At 36.1% G+C, this 19918-nt stretch overlaps 1 protein-coding gene across 1 annotated transcript in view; it reads right to left on the reverse strand.

Moving 5' to 3' along the window:
• Positions 1-19918, reverse strand: part of OLA1 (Obg like ATPase 1) — an 86397-nt gene that overhangs the window by 26129 nt on the left and 40350 nt on the right. Inside the window, exons 6-7 of the mRNA XM_052675654.1 lie at positions 10669-10749; positions 10311-10408 (exon numbers count right to left, since the gene is read on the reverse strand). Of these exons, the coding sequence (XP_052531614.1) occupies positions 10311-10408; positions 10669-10749 (179 nt within the window). The remainder of the gene's footprint in view (positions 1-10310; positions 10409-10668; positions 10750-19918) is intronic.

The following is a 19918-nucleotide window of genomic DNA, read 5'->3' on the forward strand; positions in this document are numbered from 1 at the left end:
TTAATATACTTTGAGCTTGGTGGAAAAACCTGATGAAGAAATTAGACTTTGACCAAAATGGAAAAAATAATTCAAAAATATACTGTCTAAGCATAAAGGCATTAACTATTTTTTATAGTTAAATAACTAAATGCCATCTAGGTCTCCACACCTCTTCCACAATACTTGTAGTTACATTACAGGACACCTATATGCAATAATTGTAGACATCAGCTGATTCCAATCTGATGGATGTGAGTTCTGAAAAGTAATTAATTAAGACAAATAGAGACAGGCAGATAGAGGGAGCCAAAGACAAACATTTACCCTTCATAAAGTTATTTTAAAATAATAATAATTTAAAAAATCCTATAGGAAACCAAACACGCATGCACTTACGCACACACTTCATTAATCTGAGTATCTTGGAACAGAAAGATTTCATTAAATAAAAACAGGTATGGATTTAATGAGCACATGAAATAAAACAAGCTGGGAGAACCATCACATGTTTTAGATCCACAACATTTTGTAGGCTTTCAATGTATTAGGTGTTAAGATTTTCTTTTTATTATTATTATTTTTAAATAAAAGCCATTTGTTTGGACTTAGATTCACTTTAACTTCAGAAGTGTAACACTGTGCCTGTGTAAGAAAACAAGAGTGAAACTTGATACAAGGTGAATCTGATCTTTTCATTGTTCATTTCACTGTTCAACTCAATGAAGTACAAAACCAGCACATGCAATTACTTTCTTCCACTTATTTATCTTTTAAATATCTCTTCAGACTTCGGTAATTATTGCCCGAGCACAATAAATCCCAAACTTCATCATAATTATTGTGAATTCAGTAAGGAGCTATGGTCAGATGATAATAACAGATAATACAATGCCCATCCAAATATACTGTTTGATAGTTTTTACACTAAGACTGTATAAGCTAAGAATCTTCATTTCCAATGTAAGCATGAAGCAGCACCTATTCTCCATTTTAAAACAAGAATATATAAAATCAGTGACTATCAGCATTTGAGCATGAGAAATTATTGTAAGTCATTACAGAAAACTCAAGTTGAGAAAATGAAATACTCTGCAAAAACTTTAGAAGTAATCCTTGGTGGTAAAAACAATCAGTTAAAAGCAAACTGATACTCCTATACTTAATGCATAAAATAGAGCTATAAATAATCATAAAATAAAGAACATAAAGCATCAGATTTTCAATAACAACTGTCAATGAAAAAAAAAGTCATCAACTGTAAAAACAAAGAATTTATATATTAGAGCAAAAAGTGAACTTGAAAAATAGGTGCCTAAGCCCCAGCAGACCATATTTCTAAGGCATAAAAGGATTTCTCCTTAGACATCATTTTTCTATTTAAAATAAATTATTTTTCACTGACTTTTCCATTTATTTTTTTGCAGTAAATAAGAGGAATATTCCTTAAATTCTCTCCCAGAGAATGAGGATGTCACAGATCAGTCACAAGAGAAAATTTCAAGATGAGCAATATTCCCAGAAAGCATAAATACCTCAGATACCTAAAATGCAGCAAGATAAAGAATGGTGAATGAAATAAATTTCATTTCAATGATAAGAACTTAATGAGATTAACAGAACTCTGCAGCACATAATGGCAACAAATGTTTGAAAATGTGATCCAGACAGACCAATTCAGTTAGCAGAATAGTAGAGGTATGAACACGTACACTTGTCTGCACATTAGATGCATTAACATCGAGTAACAGTTTATAAAAACAAAGTTGCTTACTAATTTGGACATTGTTTAAGAGATAATATTGTAATAGTACTGATAGCCATATCAAATTCAAATTTTTCCATATAAAGTTTTAAAGAGGTAATACACATAGTTGTCTTGTTACTTCAGAATAGGAAACATTATTATCAGAGGTTCCTTTACTTAGAAGTATTTGAAAGTGAAAGCTCACATGCTAGCTAACACATCCTTTTCTACCATGAGAACGAATGACTGACTGTCTTATTTCTCAAAAAAAAAAAAGAAGAAAAAACAACCCAAAAAACAACAAACCACCTTACGAGAAGCAAGGAGGTATCACACAAGAAATGAGAGGTACTCCATTTGCTCCCCTAGCACAGCACAAGGACCTCTCTACAGTCACTCAAAAGCCCCTTTCTCCACTTTCCAACTTCTCAACTGGACTCGCACAAAAATAAACAGTGGCAAGTTTTAAGTGTCATGACAGATTTAACAGTATTAATAACCCAACAGATATTGAAAGCGGGGTACACACACCCCAAGCATCTATTTTATTTATTTTTCATATAACCCTATGTTTTCTGGATGACAAAGACTTGCTAAAAATGCTCATTCATTCTGAAAGGCACATGGCTCAGTACATTTATTAATAGTAAGTAACTTTTATGAGCACACAATCACTATCAACATAAATAAACCCTCCCTGCTCTTTGTAAAGATGATCTTGCACATCTCTATTAGTTGATTTATGAGGGGGAAAAAAAACACAAATATCCTTTAATTACAAAATCATGAAAAAATAAAAAAGCTTCTCTAGGATAAGATCTGTTTATTGTTCATTAGCAGGATAAATTCAAGCTAGTCTTCTAGTTCAGTATACAGACTTGTTTCTTATGCAGCTTTTCCCCTTCCCTATATCGTTTGTTTTTTTTTTTTTTTTTTTTTTTTTTTTTACAAAAACATGTTTTCTCTTTTAATTTATCCATTTCAATGTTTAAGTTAACATTAGTTGACTTCTCTGCCTCTGAACACTATGGTAGAGATGTCTTCTCCCACAAGCAGAAGCTAGACTGAATCTAATAACATAAGCCAACGATGAGAGAGCTGCGAAGCTAGAAATCTCAGCATAGATCCTATGAAAACACATCAAGCAACTGAAAATTCCTAAACTTGCCAGTCAAAGGTAACATAGGTTGCTTGACTGTATATTGTCAAAAGCCATGCTCTACACCGCCGTAACATACAGAAAATGAATTTAAGACATGAGAATTCCTACAAAGTATGTATGAAAAAGCTAGGGATGTCAGCATGGAGCAGCACACTGGTCAGCCAGCCAAGCCAGTATTACCACGTGCCATTCTGTGGAAATCCCTCTCTTCACTGCATAATGAATGAAGCAAAGTTGCATAATTCATGGATTTGAAACCGACTGCCACATCAATCTCCACTGCTTCTTACCTTGCAATAGTTTGGTTAGTGCTATCAGTAGCTGTTTTGCTTGTTGAAAGCTATCACCTGCCGCTAAAGATTCTACCTATGAAAATGCAAGCATCTAAATAAAATACCACACAAGTTACCTGAATGTCAGGACTGCAATGTCAGACTCAAAAAGTATCATCACCAGGCAGCAATTCCTAGGACTACGCAAGCCAACAGCAAAACTGCTGGTATGCCTGAACTCAAAGCTGCAGTTCGTCAACATACAGCGTCTACAGAGCTGTGTATGATGAGCTCATAAATTATGGCAATGACAGCTAAAAAAAAGATTCTAACAAACACTTAAAAAATCATCTGGAGAGAGAACAAGAAAAAGAACAGAAGATGGGAAGCAAAGCTGAGTTCTTCAAAAGATGACTTGGGATGACATGCAGCTGGTAAGGCAGGGCTCCTAATAGAGCAACAAAGTTGAAAAGCTGTTATGGATGTTTTGACTGAGCACAGCTTTACTGGTATGAAGCATCCATCATTAAGTAGCTCATTGGCATTACCCTGGTAGCACAATCATCATGAAGCACACAAATGTGCTTGGAGCATGTGTGGGAATCGCTGGGAGGGAATGCAGGCAGGCTTTGCCATGCCGGGCAGGCATTTGGAGCTGTGGCCTGTTGGGCTGACACCTACACTGCAGAAAGAACTCTTCATGGCAATGGTCACCCTGCAGCATTTAATTAGTTGTAGGAACAGCTTCAAGCTACCCCCATCTGCCTAGGACTGGCCTGCCCAAGAACAGAGATGTTCCTAGGCACCAATACCTATTTTACCTATTCAAAGACTCAAAATATCCCAGGTAAATTGCTGAGGCCTTACTTCCTCTCTTCACAGACTCTGCTGGAGCTATTTATAACTGCCACGTTGTAGCCAGGTGGGCTGAAAGTTCGGAAAGCAGCTTCACCATACAGTACTGACCATTTTTAAAACAACCCAGAAACATTTTCTTTGAAAAGCTTTACTTAGGAGCTTAGGAGCCAAGACTTCACATTTGACACAGAGCAAATAAAACATTGCACTTCCATTAAACCCCATCCAGACACGGCAACTTTCACAATCTACAAAAAACAGAAATTCACATTCTCAAGAGCGGCTGCCCAATTCAGCACTGCACAGTCTCAAAGATTGATCCTTGTTACATGGTCCATGGCATTGCATGGAGCTAGAGCAGAACTAGACTTTTTCTGCCTCACTTGGGCACCAAGGGTGATGACATGCACGAGTGCTGAGAGTAGGGAATCCATCTCCTCCTGCGCTCAGACACAGGTCTCCAACTCCTGCTGTTACCTAACAATATGCATTCACATTCAGAAAGACAACAGGACAGACACAGCAAAGCAGAACCTGGTAAAGAGGACTGGACTGGAACTAAGCCAACGAGAATGGGATGAAACCAAAGAAAAGGGAAGGATGACCTAGGAATGATTTAAGGGGTACATATCTGCTAGAAAAATGATGGGGAAAAAAACTGGGACACGTAGAACAACTGAAGGAAAAGTGTCTGCAATTGGTAAGACAGAGAAGCAAGAAGTCAACTGGGAAAGTCAGGCAAAGATGCTGGAAAGAAAAGAGACTGCAATTAGGTTGATGTGTGAGAAATTAATTTGTATTCATTAATCTGTATGAGCCATAATAAGGAGTAACTGTTCATTAAGCTAACAGCACACACCATTCCCTACTAACATAGGTAAGTGCTCTATGGAAAACATACACAATCCCCCAGATAAAATAAATAAACAAACAAAACCAAAACAACTTCAAACATGTAAAGTCTTCTGTCTCACTTCTGTCTCACTGCAACAGAAAGCCTCAATCCTGATCTCATTAACGGATGTCTTCTGACTTTAGCACTGGTACATGCAGAATTCCATTTATGCACAAATAAGAAGCCAAATATTAATAGTTTTTAAAACATTTCAGTTCTCAGGGAGGAACAAGAAGTGCTAGATATTAAAAAAAATAGTATTTTCAGCATAGAAGAGAACCTTAAACGATTTAGCAGCTGTACCCAAGCTGCTCAATACCACGAAGACATTACCGTTCAGTCTGTGATTTAAGGAATTCTGCATCTTCAAAAATGTTACGAATACACATTATCTACTTAAACATCATGACTTTGTGACCTATAGCACATTTAAATATTCGCTTAGTATCAGAAAACAAACCTAATTCAGATGCTGAAGGTACTGAAAACAGCATTCTGCACTGACTCAGGTAACTTGCTACACCATCAATGCACTGATGTTTGCAAATACTGCTCTAAAGGGTGGAGCTGGTTTAAAACCTTATCCACCACAAACTGATGCATCTCTATTTCCCTCTGCACTGAAGATGTTCATTACTTACAGTATTTCCCCTTCTAGAAAGGAACTATTTTTAGATACTTGGTTCAAATAGTTTTTTGTTAGTTTCTAGCAAAATTTGCAAAGTTCATGTACAAAGGCTGCTCCAAAAGTAATGCCTTCCATTTTATTACATTAGTCTACAATATCAGAGGTGGGTGTTGGTAGAAGCTGAATATTCCCAACAATACACAACTACACACTGTAGCTGTGTGACAGATGGCAGCAAAGGAGCAGTCCGACAAAATGGTGTCTGACATGGAAGTGCAGATGAAACAAAGGTTTGTCACTGAATTCCTCTGTGTGGAAAAAACTGACACCCACTGACATTCATTGATGTTCGCTGAATATTTATGGACAACAAACAGTGGATGTGAAGACATGAAAAACCTTCTGGATAGCATTTCTCCTCTCACAGTCCTCTTGCTCCAAGCCCTCTGCATTCTATCAGTGCATGAAGTTGCCCTGCTGTTCTGCTAAGATGGTGAAAACACACCTATTGGAAAACCTTCTTTTCTAGGTAGTCTAAAAGTGAAAGAGTGAAGCAGATAAATCCATACGCAGGCCCATTGGGTCTTCCCTGTACTTTACCCTTGATGTTTCTTTCTTAACGTCAGACTCTTTTTTTTGCTATATTTAGAACATCTGAAGCAATATGGAAAAGATGAATAGAAAAGGATTATTCATTCTCATACTACAAGATCTAAGGAGCATCAAATGAAATTATGATGTGGCAGACCCAAAATAAGCATAAGGAAGTACTTCTCCATATCACACATAGTTAAACTGTGGAAGTCCTTGCTCCAGGATATTGGGAAGCCGAAAGTACAGTTAGGTTCAAAAGGTCAATGGCTATATTCATAGAATAAAAAACAGTCAAATTATCTACCACAAGTATATTATTATACCTGGCTTAATCAGTTCTACACTAACACTGCAAGAAGTTGGGCACATACACTCATATACTCTGTTCAGTTTTCCTATAGTCTTCCCTGGACATCTGCTAGAGGCCTGTCAGAAACATGATACCAGAAGAGATAAGTGTGCCATCTGACCTAATTATGGCTTTTCCAGACTAAGACCATAAAAAAATCCTACAAGAATTAACAGGAAAGAGGCTACTTATTAGACAAACACACCTTTTCAAACATCAGGAGTCAGATATGTGAAGAGAGTTATCTTATTCCATCAGTATCCATTCAAAGACACACTGTTCAAAAAAACTTAATTGGGATACTGTACAGATTCCCAATTTCATAATTGATACTATAAAATCTTTAACACCATAATCAGCTCTAAGCTGCAATAGTCTGAAAAAAATCACTTGTTTATATCAGAGGTGTTGAGTCAAAAAAAATCAGTGTGCAACCCTGACACACAACATTGTTCCTGGCACCTGCTGCGAAGAATCATTCCAAAATACAGTGAACAGTGTGCTAAGCATTACCCTCTACATATGCTTATTAATTAGGTCAACATATTTCATAATTGGATTCTACAGTATGACCTCTTTAAGCAAGAGTAAAATGCAAACTTTTATTTAGGTGAAGACTGCTAAGTCTCGTGTCCTGGATGTACGTGACATTTTGTAACTCAGAAAGCAGCTCCAACTGTAAATGAATGGGCTTTTTTAGAACGCTTTCATGATTGAACTCAAATATTTCACATTAAGATGGTAGTATACCCATATAAAAATCATTCCAAATTATTAAAAAATGGGCTTAAGTATTCACTAAGATCACAGCACTATGTGCAATATGTAGTAAGAATGGTTTCAGTGGATTCCTCTATACAACATCACGATTACTGTCATCTGATCATAACACAAGTGCGGCTAACGCAGCTGCCATGTCAGCTTCTCTTCAGGGGCCAGGTCTTAATCATAAATCAACAGAATGACTAATTCAACATTGTTAAAACCAGCAAGTAGCTGCTTGGAGCCATTCCAGTTTTTACATCTTTCGAAAGGTCAATACACCTACTCAGACACACAATAGTCCTATCTTTCACTATGTTTTCTTCTCTTCCAGGATTGAAAAATAACATGTTAGCACTTAAATGTAAGTATGTTTTAACTAACAATTAAAATGCTCATTAATTCTGAAAGAGTGACCCAGTAAAACAAAGACAGTTTTAGTTCTCCTTTCATACCCACAATTGAAAAGCCTCTCTTTGCTGTTTTAAATACTTTAATAGTTGTAAAAGTCTCACGAAAACATTTTACTGCTGAGCATTTCCTGCGTTACCCTTACTTTTGTTACAGCAATATTACAAATTAAGCTCAGAAATAAACTTCTTCAAGTTGAATGACTAGTCTAAATGTGGCTTACATTTCATTATGTACCTCTGCCCTCAAAATAATAACAAAAATCACAAATTAAGTGGCATCTAACAGCAAAATATATCGTAATCATTTACATCTGCTTACACCACACAAATGGCAAAAGCCTACCGTTAGCATCCTTCATAGAAAAAAATTATTCTGCTCTTAAATATAAAAGCTTTGCTGCATAAACAAGAGGATTTAAAGCTGTAGCAGAGTGGCTGAATGAAGGAAAATGGCAATCTTTCTGGTTCTTGTAGATGCCTTTCCCTATCACACAATGTTTCCCACTCATAAATACATGACAAATACTTCCTCAATCATTTTTTACGAGCAGGGATGCACAGGGGGTAGTCAATGGCTAGCTTGAGGGAAAATAGGAACAGCAGGAGGCAGAAACTGTACTGAAAATGGCTATGTGGTAAATTCTCTTCTGGAACATCACTCAGCTACCCAGGCTTTGATCTTTCAGCTACAATTACACTAACATCCATGAGACCTGGACATATTTTTTTAAACTAAATTATTAATTGTAATGGAAACAGTTAAACCATTTCATTGTATGACTCCTCAATTCAAAAGTCTGATTTTTTTATTTTTTTTTTTTGTACAAATTAAAAATCGTAATTTATACAAAGATATGCTTTCAGTTGGGTTTAACTATGTCATCATCACAACTAGTCTCACAAAAAACATGGGGTGACTGGCGACAGCTAAATCACAGACTGGCGTCTCCTAAGTAGTCTGTCTACCATTAGAGTCTGGGAAATGGTATTTACTGTACAATTAGAGCCAGTGAGCTCTACCTGTAATCATCCAAATACAGGTGTGAGGATCCCTTTCGGACAAGGAAACCGATGCATCCATTTTCACATAAACTTCCACATCTGTACTGTTACAGCAAACCTCAGGAAACCTCAACATTTGCATTCAGAAAAAAATATCACCTGACAATAACAGAATGAGTACTACTACCGTGACTTTAAAGACTTTCTTGGATAGAAACAGTTTTAATGTTCAAATATTCCTACCTACAAAATATTCAAAGAACGAATAAACCAATTTAATAATTATAAAATCCAATATTAATTCTATGATTCTATGATTCTATAAAATCCAACCAAACATGAAAAACTTTAATTATTACACTGGTTATCAAGTTCAATCCAAAAGTCTGGTTTTTGGGGGCTGAGATTGGATGCCATTGAAAAGATTAAATTTTGTTCTTAAATACTAACACAAAATGTCTTGGAGTATCAAAAGGACAGTTTTAGTTGCAGTAATTTCACAGAATTTATTCTAATGATTTATTGGAGTTAACCATCTGACATTAATTATTGTTTTGGCTTCCAGTCTATGAATGTTTATTTTTCAGTTTAAAGCCTTCTCACTCTTTGATATCATATGGAAATGAGAATTTTTAATGGAAAATTGAAACCATGTGCATCTAAGTACTTAATGAAGTACAGGGAGAAACAGAGGGTGTACTTTAGGAGAATTCAGATATTCCGCTTTGGATACTTCTGATTTGTTTGGATGAGCTACACACATATATCTGTTCACAAACATGCGTTCGTGCATCTTCGAAGTATTTCACAAGCGTTTAAAGATCTGAGAACTAAAAAAAGGCTTGTTTGTTTTTTGAACAAAACATGCTGCAACTGATTTTTTTTCAGAGTATACTATTTAATCTGTTCTTTCCTCTACAAACTAAATGTTTATCCCATCTAGCGCTTCCTATGCCATGCTAAATGTACTTCTCAACAGTGGATTTCCACCATATCTATCTACCATGCTAGCCCCGAATCTTCATCCAGCTCACTGAATGCCTGATAAATACATGATGGTTGATAAATCAATTGAAGTCACATTGATGTCAGGAATATGTGAAAAAATTCCTGTGCTGTCCATGACATTAAAGATCATCAAGTCAGGCCTATAAACTGTAAGTGAAGTGTGAGCAGTAGCAATGAAACCAGACAACAGCAAACAGAAGTGGACTGTTAAAATGTTCAATTTTGCCCATTTGAAAGCTTTCTGTGCAACTGACATAGCATTAGTCCTCTGGCATTCAATCCATTCTCTTGGAATGAAAGAGATGGTGCTCAGATGATCAGAATAATACACGATAACAACACATGCTTATTTGAATTAGTAGTTCTAAATCAAATATTTTCTTCACAGCGAATGGATTCACAAAAAAATATTAAGAAGGAAAATATACTTTTTCTATTCTATACTTTCATTCATAGTTTTACCACGTGCACTGTACTCAAGCAGCATGACAGTGGGAGCATAACAAACAACAGAAATGTAGCATCAGTTTTATTCCTATTTGAATAAATATATTTCAACTTTAAAGAGCAAGGAATTGTTCACCGTTGAACAAAATGGGACACAGAAACACGTATTTAGACATGTAACTGAACATACTTACCATTTGTTTTTCTTTCTAATGTAGTCTTTTTCAGAGAGGTTAACCAAATAGATCATGGGTTTTGATGTGAAAAACAAATGTTTGTTCAAAACATCAATCTAGAAGTAAAAATGTAAGAGGAGAAATTTAATAACAAGTTATATCAACTTGAGTTAAATTAAGGACTATTTTCCTCATGGCATTTCTGAGAAGGCAACACAAAATCTAGCGAGTAGATCACACTGAAAAACAGAATTGGCAACAAATGTAAGGTTCAGTACACTGTGGATATGAATTCTACAAAAAAAAAAAACTGAAAAAAGACAGTAACAGGTTGCAAAATTAGAAGATGGTTCATGGGATAATACTTATAGCCTACCTCTTTGTCATTCCAATCATGATAGAAGCGGACAGCCTTCTTTTCATCTATTACCCAGGTTTTGATTTTGCACATTACATCCTATGAAAAACAAACAAACAAAAAAAAAAAAATCAAAGTCAAAACTCATCTGGACATCTAACAATTCTGTTCCATAAGCAAGGCACATACAGATTAAAATTCAGCATGAACGTGCTAATTTAAAATTAGACAATATACCTTAAACACATTTTTTACCATCTCAAAAAAATAAAACTTCCTGTTTCAAGAGACATTAAAGACAAATAGCAATTACTAAAGCAATACAAATCCCATCAACAGAAAGTTAAATACATAAGATCCAAGTATCATCTCCTGCCACCAGGAAAATTAGCAGAACTCATAAAACGTATGTAAAAATCAGTACATTTTAGATTGCTTTTCAAACTCAGTAAGACGCGACATTTCAGCATCCAGCGGGAGAGACCACGCACAATATAAACATGCCATTAAGAAAAGGGAATGGGTGGGAAAAAAACACTGCAAATCTATTTTTTAAATTGCTCACCAAAGAAATTGAGCCTATTATTGATGATCCACCCTTCAAAAAATTAATTCAAATGGCCAGAGCCCTTTTTATTCCGCATTAATTTTTCGCCAACACCTTCTCCCTCCCCCCCAAAATGAAACCTGCCAAAGCCTCCATTACACAATGGCAAGAGCCTTGCTCTGGTGACCTCCAACCAGCTGCATTCACTTTCAGAACATCTCTCTCCGCAGGAAATCTAAAGGCCTTTTAGTTAGCAAGCTAGTGTGCATTCAGAAGGAGTAACTGCAGGAAGAGCCCAATGTGCTTTGTTTCTCTGGCCTTTCTTCACAGAAAGATTAATCATCTGTGAAATGGAAACGGCAAACAGCAAGTGACACAAACTGAACCCTTCAAGCCTTTCCTCATCAGTTTTGTGGTGCTGAATCTGAAAGCTGCGTGTGGCACGGCTCTCCTTACAGGCAGGTGTTAATAAAAGGCTCTCGGGTCTGAAAGGTCACCCTTGGCTCTTCTAGGAGTAGTACATTTCTGAGTCGTCGATTTTTCTGAGAGATAATTTATGATCATGCTTTAAATAATGCTTTTTTTTTGTTGTTATAATTGACACAACTGAGAATTAGGGTATTTAAAACACAAAGAACCATTCCGTGAACCATTGAGCGCACAACATTTTTTACACTTAGTGCTAGGCGGCTGAGGCACATTATAAACAACCACAAATAACATCAGTATTTACTACAGCCTTTTCTAGTCGAGCAGTTGCTGCAGTGAAAAACAAAGACAAAGCTCTTCGAAATCTTCAGATCCTGATTTGAAACCCTCCAGGAACAGGACTCCCCACAGATTTTAACAAGGAAGGGGCACGCTAAAACTTTTAATGAAATCTAACATGTTCTGACGAAGAATAATCACTTTTACTCTCCTATAACTGAATTTCACTCATAAACGTTTAAAAGTGGCTAATATAACACCATTTCCTACAAGGAGAAGATCAAAGTGCTATATTACAAATGCATTATGATTAAAAAAGCACTGTGCAGCTTTGCTATTAACTGTTCTTTAAACCCTAAAAGGCTTCCCATAGATCTCACTTGGCACTGCATATACAACCTTTGACAAGTAATGTAGACCATTTTTATTCATTGCCTAAAATTGTAGGCAATTATGTGCGTCACACTGGCCACCTGCAAATTCTGAATGCCTGCTCCAGTTGTCAGAGCAAAAAACTAATGTCGGAGGGGATTAATCTAGGGGGAGAGAGTCCTCTTTAATGGCTCCAGCAGGTGAAATGGCCCAGCTGGTTACTGTGATGAGTGGCCAGAACAGCTTATGTAGAGACATGCAACAAGATTACACATAAAGAAGAAAACAGTGGTGCCATCTTATCTTTAACCCTATCTGCTTTTTATTTTTTAATTAATCGTTACAAACGAGGCAAGGGAAGCAATTCTAACGACAGGTACTTTTCATTTAGAATGTTTATCTTCAGCTTTTTTTCAAATACATAAACAACAACAACAAAAAAATCAGCACAATCTCAAAGGTTCCTGGTCAGCAGTGAAGGAATCCTGACTGCACGACGTTTCAGGTTTTAACATAATGCTATAGGTACCCACCACGTGGTTTTTCGCATTATAATTCCCCCCCAAACAGCAACACATTATTGCACATAAACTACAGGTGATAAAAGATTACAGAAGAAAACATTACAGCAATAGCTGTTAAAGAAAATCTTTTAAGCTTAAGGAGCAGTAAAATGTTTGCTTTTTAATTATGCTGTAAGGGGTGCTATGTACTGTGGAACTTCCAGAAAATTTCAGAAATGAATACAGCAAACATTTGCTCTTTCTAAAGCATATTCAAGCACATAGATGTAAATCAGAGCTTCCTGTCCACGTCCTTCTTCTGACAGCTGCATATCTAAGCCAACTTTGACACAAACCTAACTTTTCAGAGTTAAGCCATAGGTACCCAACTTTATGCAGTTTACAGCTGTTGTTCAAGAGGAATTCCATGAGTAACTTGAACAGGGAAGGCTGACCAGCCCAAGGTGACGTGCAGAGCTGGCAGCTGAGTGCAGATCTGTTTCAGTTTTACATAGAAACAGGTAAAGCATCAGAAAGCTCTATTTAAAAAAAGGATAGAAGCTTAAAGAAAACAGAAAACCTATGCTTTAAGCAAGAAGATGGAAAGAAAAAAATAGGAATTATTTCAAGAGGAATTTTTTCTGATGGAATACGTGGGCAGCTGCAACAGGCAGAATGTAAGGCAGAGTCCACAGCTAAAATGACACGAGTGACAGAGGAACTCAAATTCTCCTGCACCAGTGGTGGTGTCATATTCAAATGAGATTTAATACAATCCCTTAGCAACAAATCTGCTACATGTTTGTTGACTATATGAAGAAAGGCAAGTACTCCCATGTATTTCTTGTTCACTTGGCTGCCCCAACACCCCAAACAAACATGCCAAAAGCACATTTTGAGGCTATAATTCATTTAGCACTGTTTTTAGTTTTATTAATTGTTTCTATTTAGGCCTGGTGAAAGAATACGAACTGACCTTTTTATCTTCACTATCACTGTAACAGTCATTTAAACACATTTAGTTATTACTCTAGTTAACTCCAAGATGTTTAATAACAGAACGTGGAGCAATGATCTGCTTGGTTTCATTAGGGCTGGCCTCCCCAGTTGAACACTTCGAGGTCAGCCTGCCACCAGCAGGACAATCCACTCCTCTTTGTTGGTGACAAGAGCATTCCCTTGTTTTTCAGCTAGGAGCATTACAGCAAGTGTCATTTAAAACATCATCAAAAAAGATTCCAAAATCCAACTTACGATTGCAAACGCATATGAAATACAGCAAACATCATGAATATCAAATACCACAGTTTTAAACATCAATTCATTTCTGACTATATCCTTGGCAATACACTTAGTGCACATGAATACTTGGTATACTTAGCTATATGCAATACTGAGTTCATGTCCCGTCTAGTTTTCCAAAGATGACGAGCAGTCAACACAGAAATGTTAAGCAGGAATTTCACAATACGTATTTATTTATAGTGTTTTATAAAGTTGGGACATTCAAATTGCATCTAGGAGATTTATCAAGATGTGCTCGCAAGACACTACTGCATAGAAAAATGTGCATACATTAATAAACTCTTTGGATGGATGATAGTAATAACGTGTGTGTATGCCAAATTCTTCTTGCAGCATGAGGGACTAAACTGAAGCTTGGAAAACTCACTTGCCTACTTGGCACCAAAGAATTGTGAGGCTTTTGTTGGAAATTAGCAGGGCATGTAATTAACTTCCGCAAATTTAATAAAGAAGTAAGCAGTTGTGAGGATTATCACTTCACACTTCAAAGTGCAAGTGAACTCTCCATGATTCTGCAGGCAGTGCAAAAGTCTCTGCTACTATGGAGAATGACTGTGAATACGACGCTCATCTCTTCCCTGGAGGGAGATATTTCTAGGAAATGTGGAGTGCTTCTTTGTACCTTATTTGTTTGCTTCAAGACCTCCAAAATATAGTAACTGATCAGCCATAAGACAACACTTGAAAAGCAAACGTGTTTTATTAAAATATTTCAATTTAGGCAACACTATACCAAAGTAGTAACTTGGCGAAGGAGATGTAATTGTCCACATTCTATCAACTTCACTGTTCTGTTCCTCTCACAAACTGGAAGAACTACCTAAAGCCATTACCTGTAGCTGTTAGCTACTACCTCACATTTCATACATAAGTCACAGCAAGCCAGCAATGAAAGTAACGGTGTAAAGTGAACAATTCAGACTCAAGAATCTGGCTGGGTCATATGAAAGTGTTTAATTAAAAAACAAACACTGCATACACTAAATGGAATCAACACCATCTAAACCAGTAGGCCTAGAACATAATTGTCGATCAACAACTCCTTGAGTTTCTGGTGACGCTCCAAATAAACTGTTTGCATACTGCTAGTTACCTTTTGTCAACACCCTAAAAAAGACCATTTTATTGTCAAATGATGAGAGTAAGTGACTATGAGGAGCATAATCATACATGTAGTGAGCAGAACTGTCAGAGAGATTTAGTGAAAGCAAACAATGTTTTTCAGTACAATAAATTCAAGTCATCAGAGTACTGGATGGAGGATGAGGAACTATGGACATGGTTTTTACCAAGTAGAATACCTGCTCCTTGCTAGAGTGACTGAGACTTGAAAGTTACAAGCAAATGAAATGTACTAAATTAACTAAAAAGACCAATACAATCTTTGAGTATATAAGTACTAGTGTCAAACATGAATACTTCTACACTTCTCTGCTGAAATACTGAAAAACAAAAGATAGGAGAAAAGGCATAAAAGGTTTTGAACAAGTGCTTACATGTGAAGACCCAGTTGTGCTTAAATCTTACTCTTCTATTCTTACAGCATTTTATATATATATAATTAACAAAAGTCTCAAAAAAATCACTAACACAGATCACTGAAAAAATGGCTGAAAAGTTGAAGCTTGACAAATACAGAATAAAAGGATATTTTAAAACATGTTTTATTTATCAACAGTAAAGACATGCAGGGGATCAAACTAGATCATTACTATGATTTCATCTGGCTTTCAAAATAGCTGTGGTGTCTTTTCAGACACATATACAAATTACACGTCCACAGAGAATAAAGAGTACTGCTAGATAGCAACGCTGCGCTTCTCAAAAAACAAGTTACTGCACCCACCCCATTCAACCTTTAACATTTCCTCATTAACACAATGAAATACATGGCAACCACAGTCCTTCCGTTCAGGCTTTCCTGGGAAAATCTCTTTCAGCTCTACCTGGCATAGCATCATCTCTGTACTTCCCTTAGAGGCTTTCTGGTAATTTACAAGAGAAAGACTAAATTGATAAAATTAGAATTTATGATAAAAGCAATGTTTGGAAACAGCAGTACTTTTAAAGGACAATTAAGACAAAACGTCAAGTTTAAAAGATCACGTTTTTCAAATGTTTTAAGCGGTTAAATAAGCTGTAGCAGCTGGGTGCAAGGAAGAGAACAAGTCAGGTACTGCATCAACAGTGAGCTCCTCTGAGGCACAAAACAATGTCTAATCTCTTACAATTCCCTTGCTCACCGACGTTAATGAAAATACAATGGGAGAAGTAATGGATTTAGGACAAGTGTATTATCCTTTCTTCTATTCAGTACATCCTAACAGAGCCAGTACAAGCCGTACATGGTATAAGGTTTACTCAGAGCTAGATGCCAGCAATGTTTATGAACCACTGCAAGTACTTCCAGTTATAACGTTTTAAAAGCATTCCAGACAACATAACTCACGTTAATAAACCTCAAATTCTCCTGTGTTGGCCATCTTTACTGGTTTAAATGCATAATACACTAAAAAAAAAAAAAAAGAACACCCAAAAGATATATTCAGTCCTAGATTTCTAGAAGAAAATTAAGCAGACATGAATACAAAAAGTAATCTATCTTCAAGTGATAATTTCTCTCAGTTCAGAAATTCAGAAAGGGAGCTTGAACTGAAAATCAAAATGACACATCTTAGACGCAGATTGACCAAGCTCTTCTTACTGCACTTGTCTACATAGCCTCATTTCCAAGGAATTCCATGTGAGGATATTTGTCCTAGAAGTAAATAAAGCCAACTGAGAAAGGGATATTTTTCAGAGTACAATTATTCAGACACAGAGATGTTTTGTCGCATATACTGTCCAATTAAAAATTGTAACTGTGGCTCAATCTAGACATACCTAGAGACACATTCTTTGCAAAAGTAATTATTCTAATTCACTGTTCAAATCTACACAGGAAAGATCAGCCATGACAGAAAGTAAGCACTAAATTGCCTTTGTCTACTGATAATTCCCAAAGAAATCCAAACATGTATTTACACATTATATATTTCTACCTCAGGCTTTACTACCAATTAATTCACAAACATCTGCCACGAATATATTCCTGTTACATTCATAATGTTCTTCAGAATGAACTTTAATTTCCTCTAAATACCGCATTAAGCACAGCAAATGGTCCACTGAAGATTTTAGGCATAATTACATGCATTAAGAATATAAATATTTTCTTGATTCCCTATGATTTAAGTTATTAATTGTAACAAGTCATTGGCAAAAAGTGTGTCAACAACGTACAATTTTTCTTTCCTTCTTATTCCAGTGGAACACATTGACCTCTCAAACTTTTGTCACAAAAGGAGACGAAAGCAACTGACAAAAAGAAATCCAATTCACCACAGCATTTATCTTCAACTTGGAATGAAAGAAAGGTGAAAATTCCCAACTGACATCATCAGTTAGATGAAATCAAAGTTCATCCATCCGTGAGAACTCTGGTGAGCACTTGCAGTACGAGGTCAGCAAATTCTGCTGAGCACAATCCCATTCATCAGAATATTGCAGGAAGGGAAGACTTACACCCTGTTTTCAGGTAGCACATTCGTAATGAGAAGCAACAGAATCTACCATCCCTCTGCTGTTTGTGATTCATCTCCCAGATGCTATTAGTAATTTTAAATGAACAAAACCACCTTTCGAACAGCTCCTGCATTATAAGGACAAGACCAAGACAGTAAATGGAAGGGAGGAGGGAAGGAAGGGGCATAGATTACATAGATACATATGTGCTTATGGCTATTTATGCACTGTGGTTATGGTCATCGTACCAATTAATTCATCATCTATTGCAATAACAAAGCAAAGCTTGATGCAGTTCTTCTGCATTAAATGGTACTGATACAAAGACATGAAAAGGCATCTTTATTTTCATAATTGCAATTGCTTTTGCTCTTAAAAATTGTATTCAGTTTCAAAAACTAACCTAATTTTCAAGTTGACACACTTTAGCGACAGAATTCAGACGTCTTGCAGAACTTACAAAAGCATCCTTTGAGCTGAAAACTGGAAGTTCAAATGCAGCAGACATTGATACTGACCTATTGTAAAAGCTGCCTTTCAACTGAAAATTGGAAGCTCAAACACTGCAGGCACTGATACTGACCTGAGGATTTTGTCTTCGTATCACTGAAGTCAACAGTCTGTGTGAACTGAACTATAAATAATATTCTTGTGGTCAGATATATAAATCACAATACCATTACCACCACAAATTATTCTGTGCTGGAATTCAAGATTTGGAGCACTAACAAAGGGATGAATGAATAGCTATCAATTGCAGTGGGTCAATCTCTAAGGACTAGAATTGAATCATGCAGGAAGGGTAATGGAAGAGAATCCTGTAATAATGTTCACTTAACTGTATTATATTGTATTAACTTGAAGATCTCCATCTCCAGGACTGAAAATCCCATAAATCATGTATATATACACATACATAAATATATATTTAAAACAAGATCTATAAATATAAAAGATACCTCAATTTTCCTTTGAAATCTCCTGCTACCCAAAAATGACAGATGAATAAGCTAACAACAGTGAAGTTTAATTCAACTTCTTTCTCATATCTCTGCAGATACCAGCCAGATACCAAAAAGATAAAAATCAAAGCTACTCATTGTCTTTCTGAAGTTATATTCATGCTACAGTAGTACACAAAAATATCAGAAATATTTTTGTTCTACAACACCTTGTAAGAAGGTCATAGTCAAAATATTACATAAAGATATGTTGAGTCTGAAAGAACAGTATTCTTAGTAAAAGCAGGCAATCATTTCTAAGTAGACTGAGAATGCTTGCAAAACGCAAAATTGTGAGTGTAAAGGAAGCTATTCCAAGCCTGTGTCAACAGTACATATTGCTGATCTTGGACCATATTGTGTTATTGATTTTTAAGTAGAACTTGAAAATTATTTCATTGATGGCTCCTTAACAGCAGTTGGCTACTTTATTTCTGCTGACAGGGGATTGAGAAATCAATTCTGCGAGAGACAGTGCTAACAGTTAACACTGTATTCAATAGCAAAGCCAGGTCATCGCACAAAGGTGAACTTACCAACTATACACAACGTGGGCTTACGTGAAGAAAAAATGATAATTAACAAGTCTGAGCAAAGGTGTGAGAAGGCAGGCAATCCAATGAAAACATCAGATTTCAGATTTCCTGGCTGATACAGACAGACAATTTGCTCTTTTCTGTTTTTTCCCCACCCAGGATGGGGGAAAGCTTTCACAGATTTCGAACTATGGAGTTACAGCTATGGAGGCTTACTGACAAAGCAAACAATTCATATTTATGACATAAGAAGAATGATTTCTACTTTTAATTAGGTTTCATGAAGCACATACTGAAATCCCATTTGATAGCAACAATAAGTTTACACAGGTCACCCAGAGATTATAGTCTCTCTGAAATCAGTAACTTTTCCATAGCTTTCATATTAAGCTTATTGTTATATTCAGAGCAAACAACTAAAGGAAAAACAAGTTTAACTAAGCTTAATACTATTCCTTTTCTTCCTTCATCTTCTTCCTTCCCTAACGTTATATAGCATTTTTCCTCAATAGATTTCAAAGTGTTCTAAAAAAAGTGGAAAGAAATGAAAAATGCAATTCAAGTGCTAGATGTTTCTATTCAACTGGGGAAAGAAAGCAATTAGAAGGTCTGAAAGTGATATGGTTAAGAAAGCTTTCAGTATTCTTACTTGAACAAAACACAGAACTTTCAAAACTCTCCTCAGTTAAAAATTAAGAAATTCTCAAGTATCTTTTAATTCCTCCAAAAAGG

The sequence above is a fragment of the Tympanuchus pallidicinctus genome, unplaced genomic scaffold (assembly GCF_026119805.1).
Source record: "Tympanuchus pallidicinctus isolate F22 unplaced genomic scaffold, pur_lepc_1.0 scaffold15, whole genome shotgun sequence".
NCBI classification, from domain to species: Eukaryota; Metazoa; Chordata; class Aves; order Galliformes; family Phasianidae; genus Tympanuchus; species Tympanuchus pallidicinctus.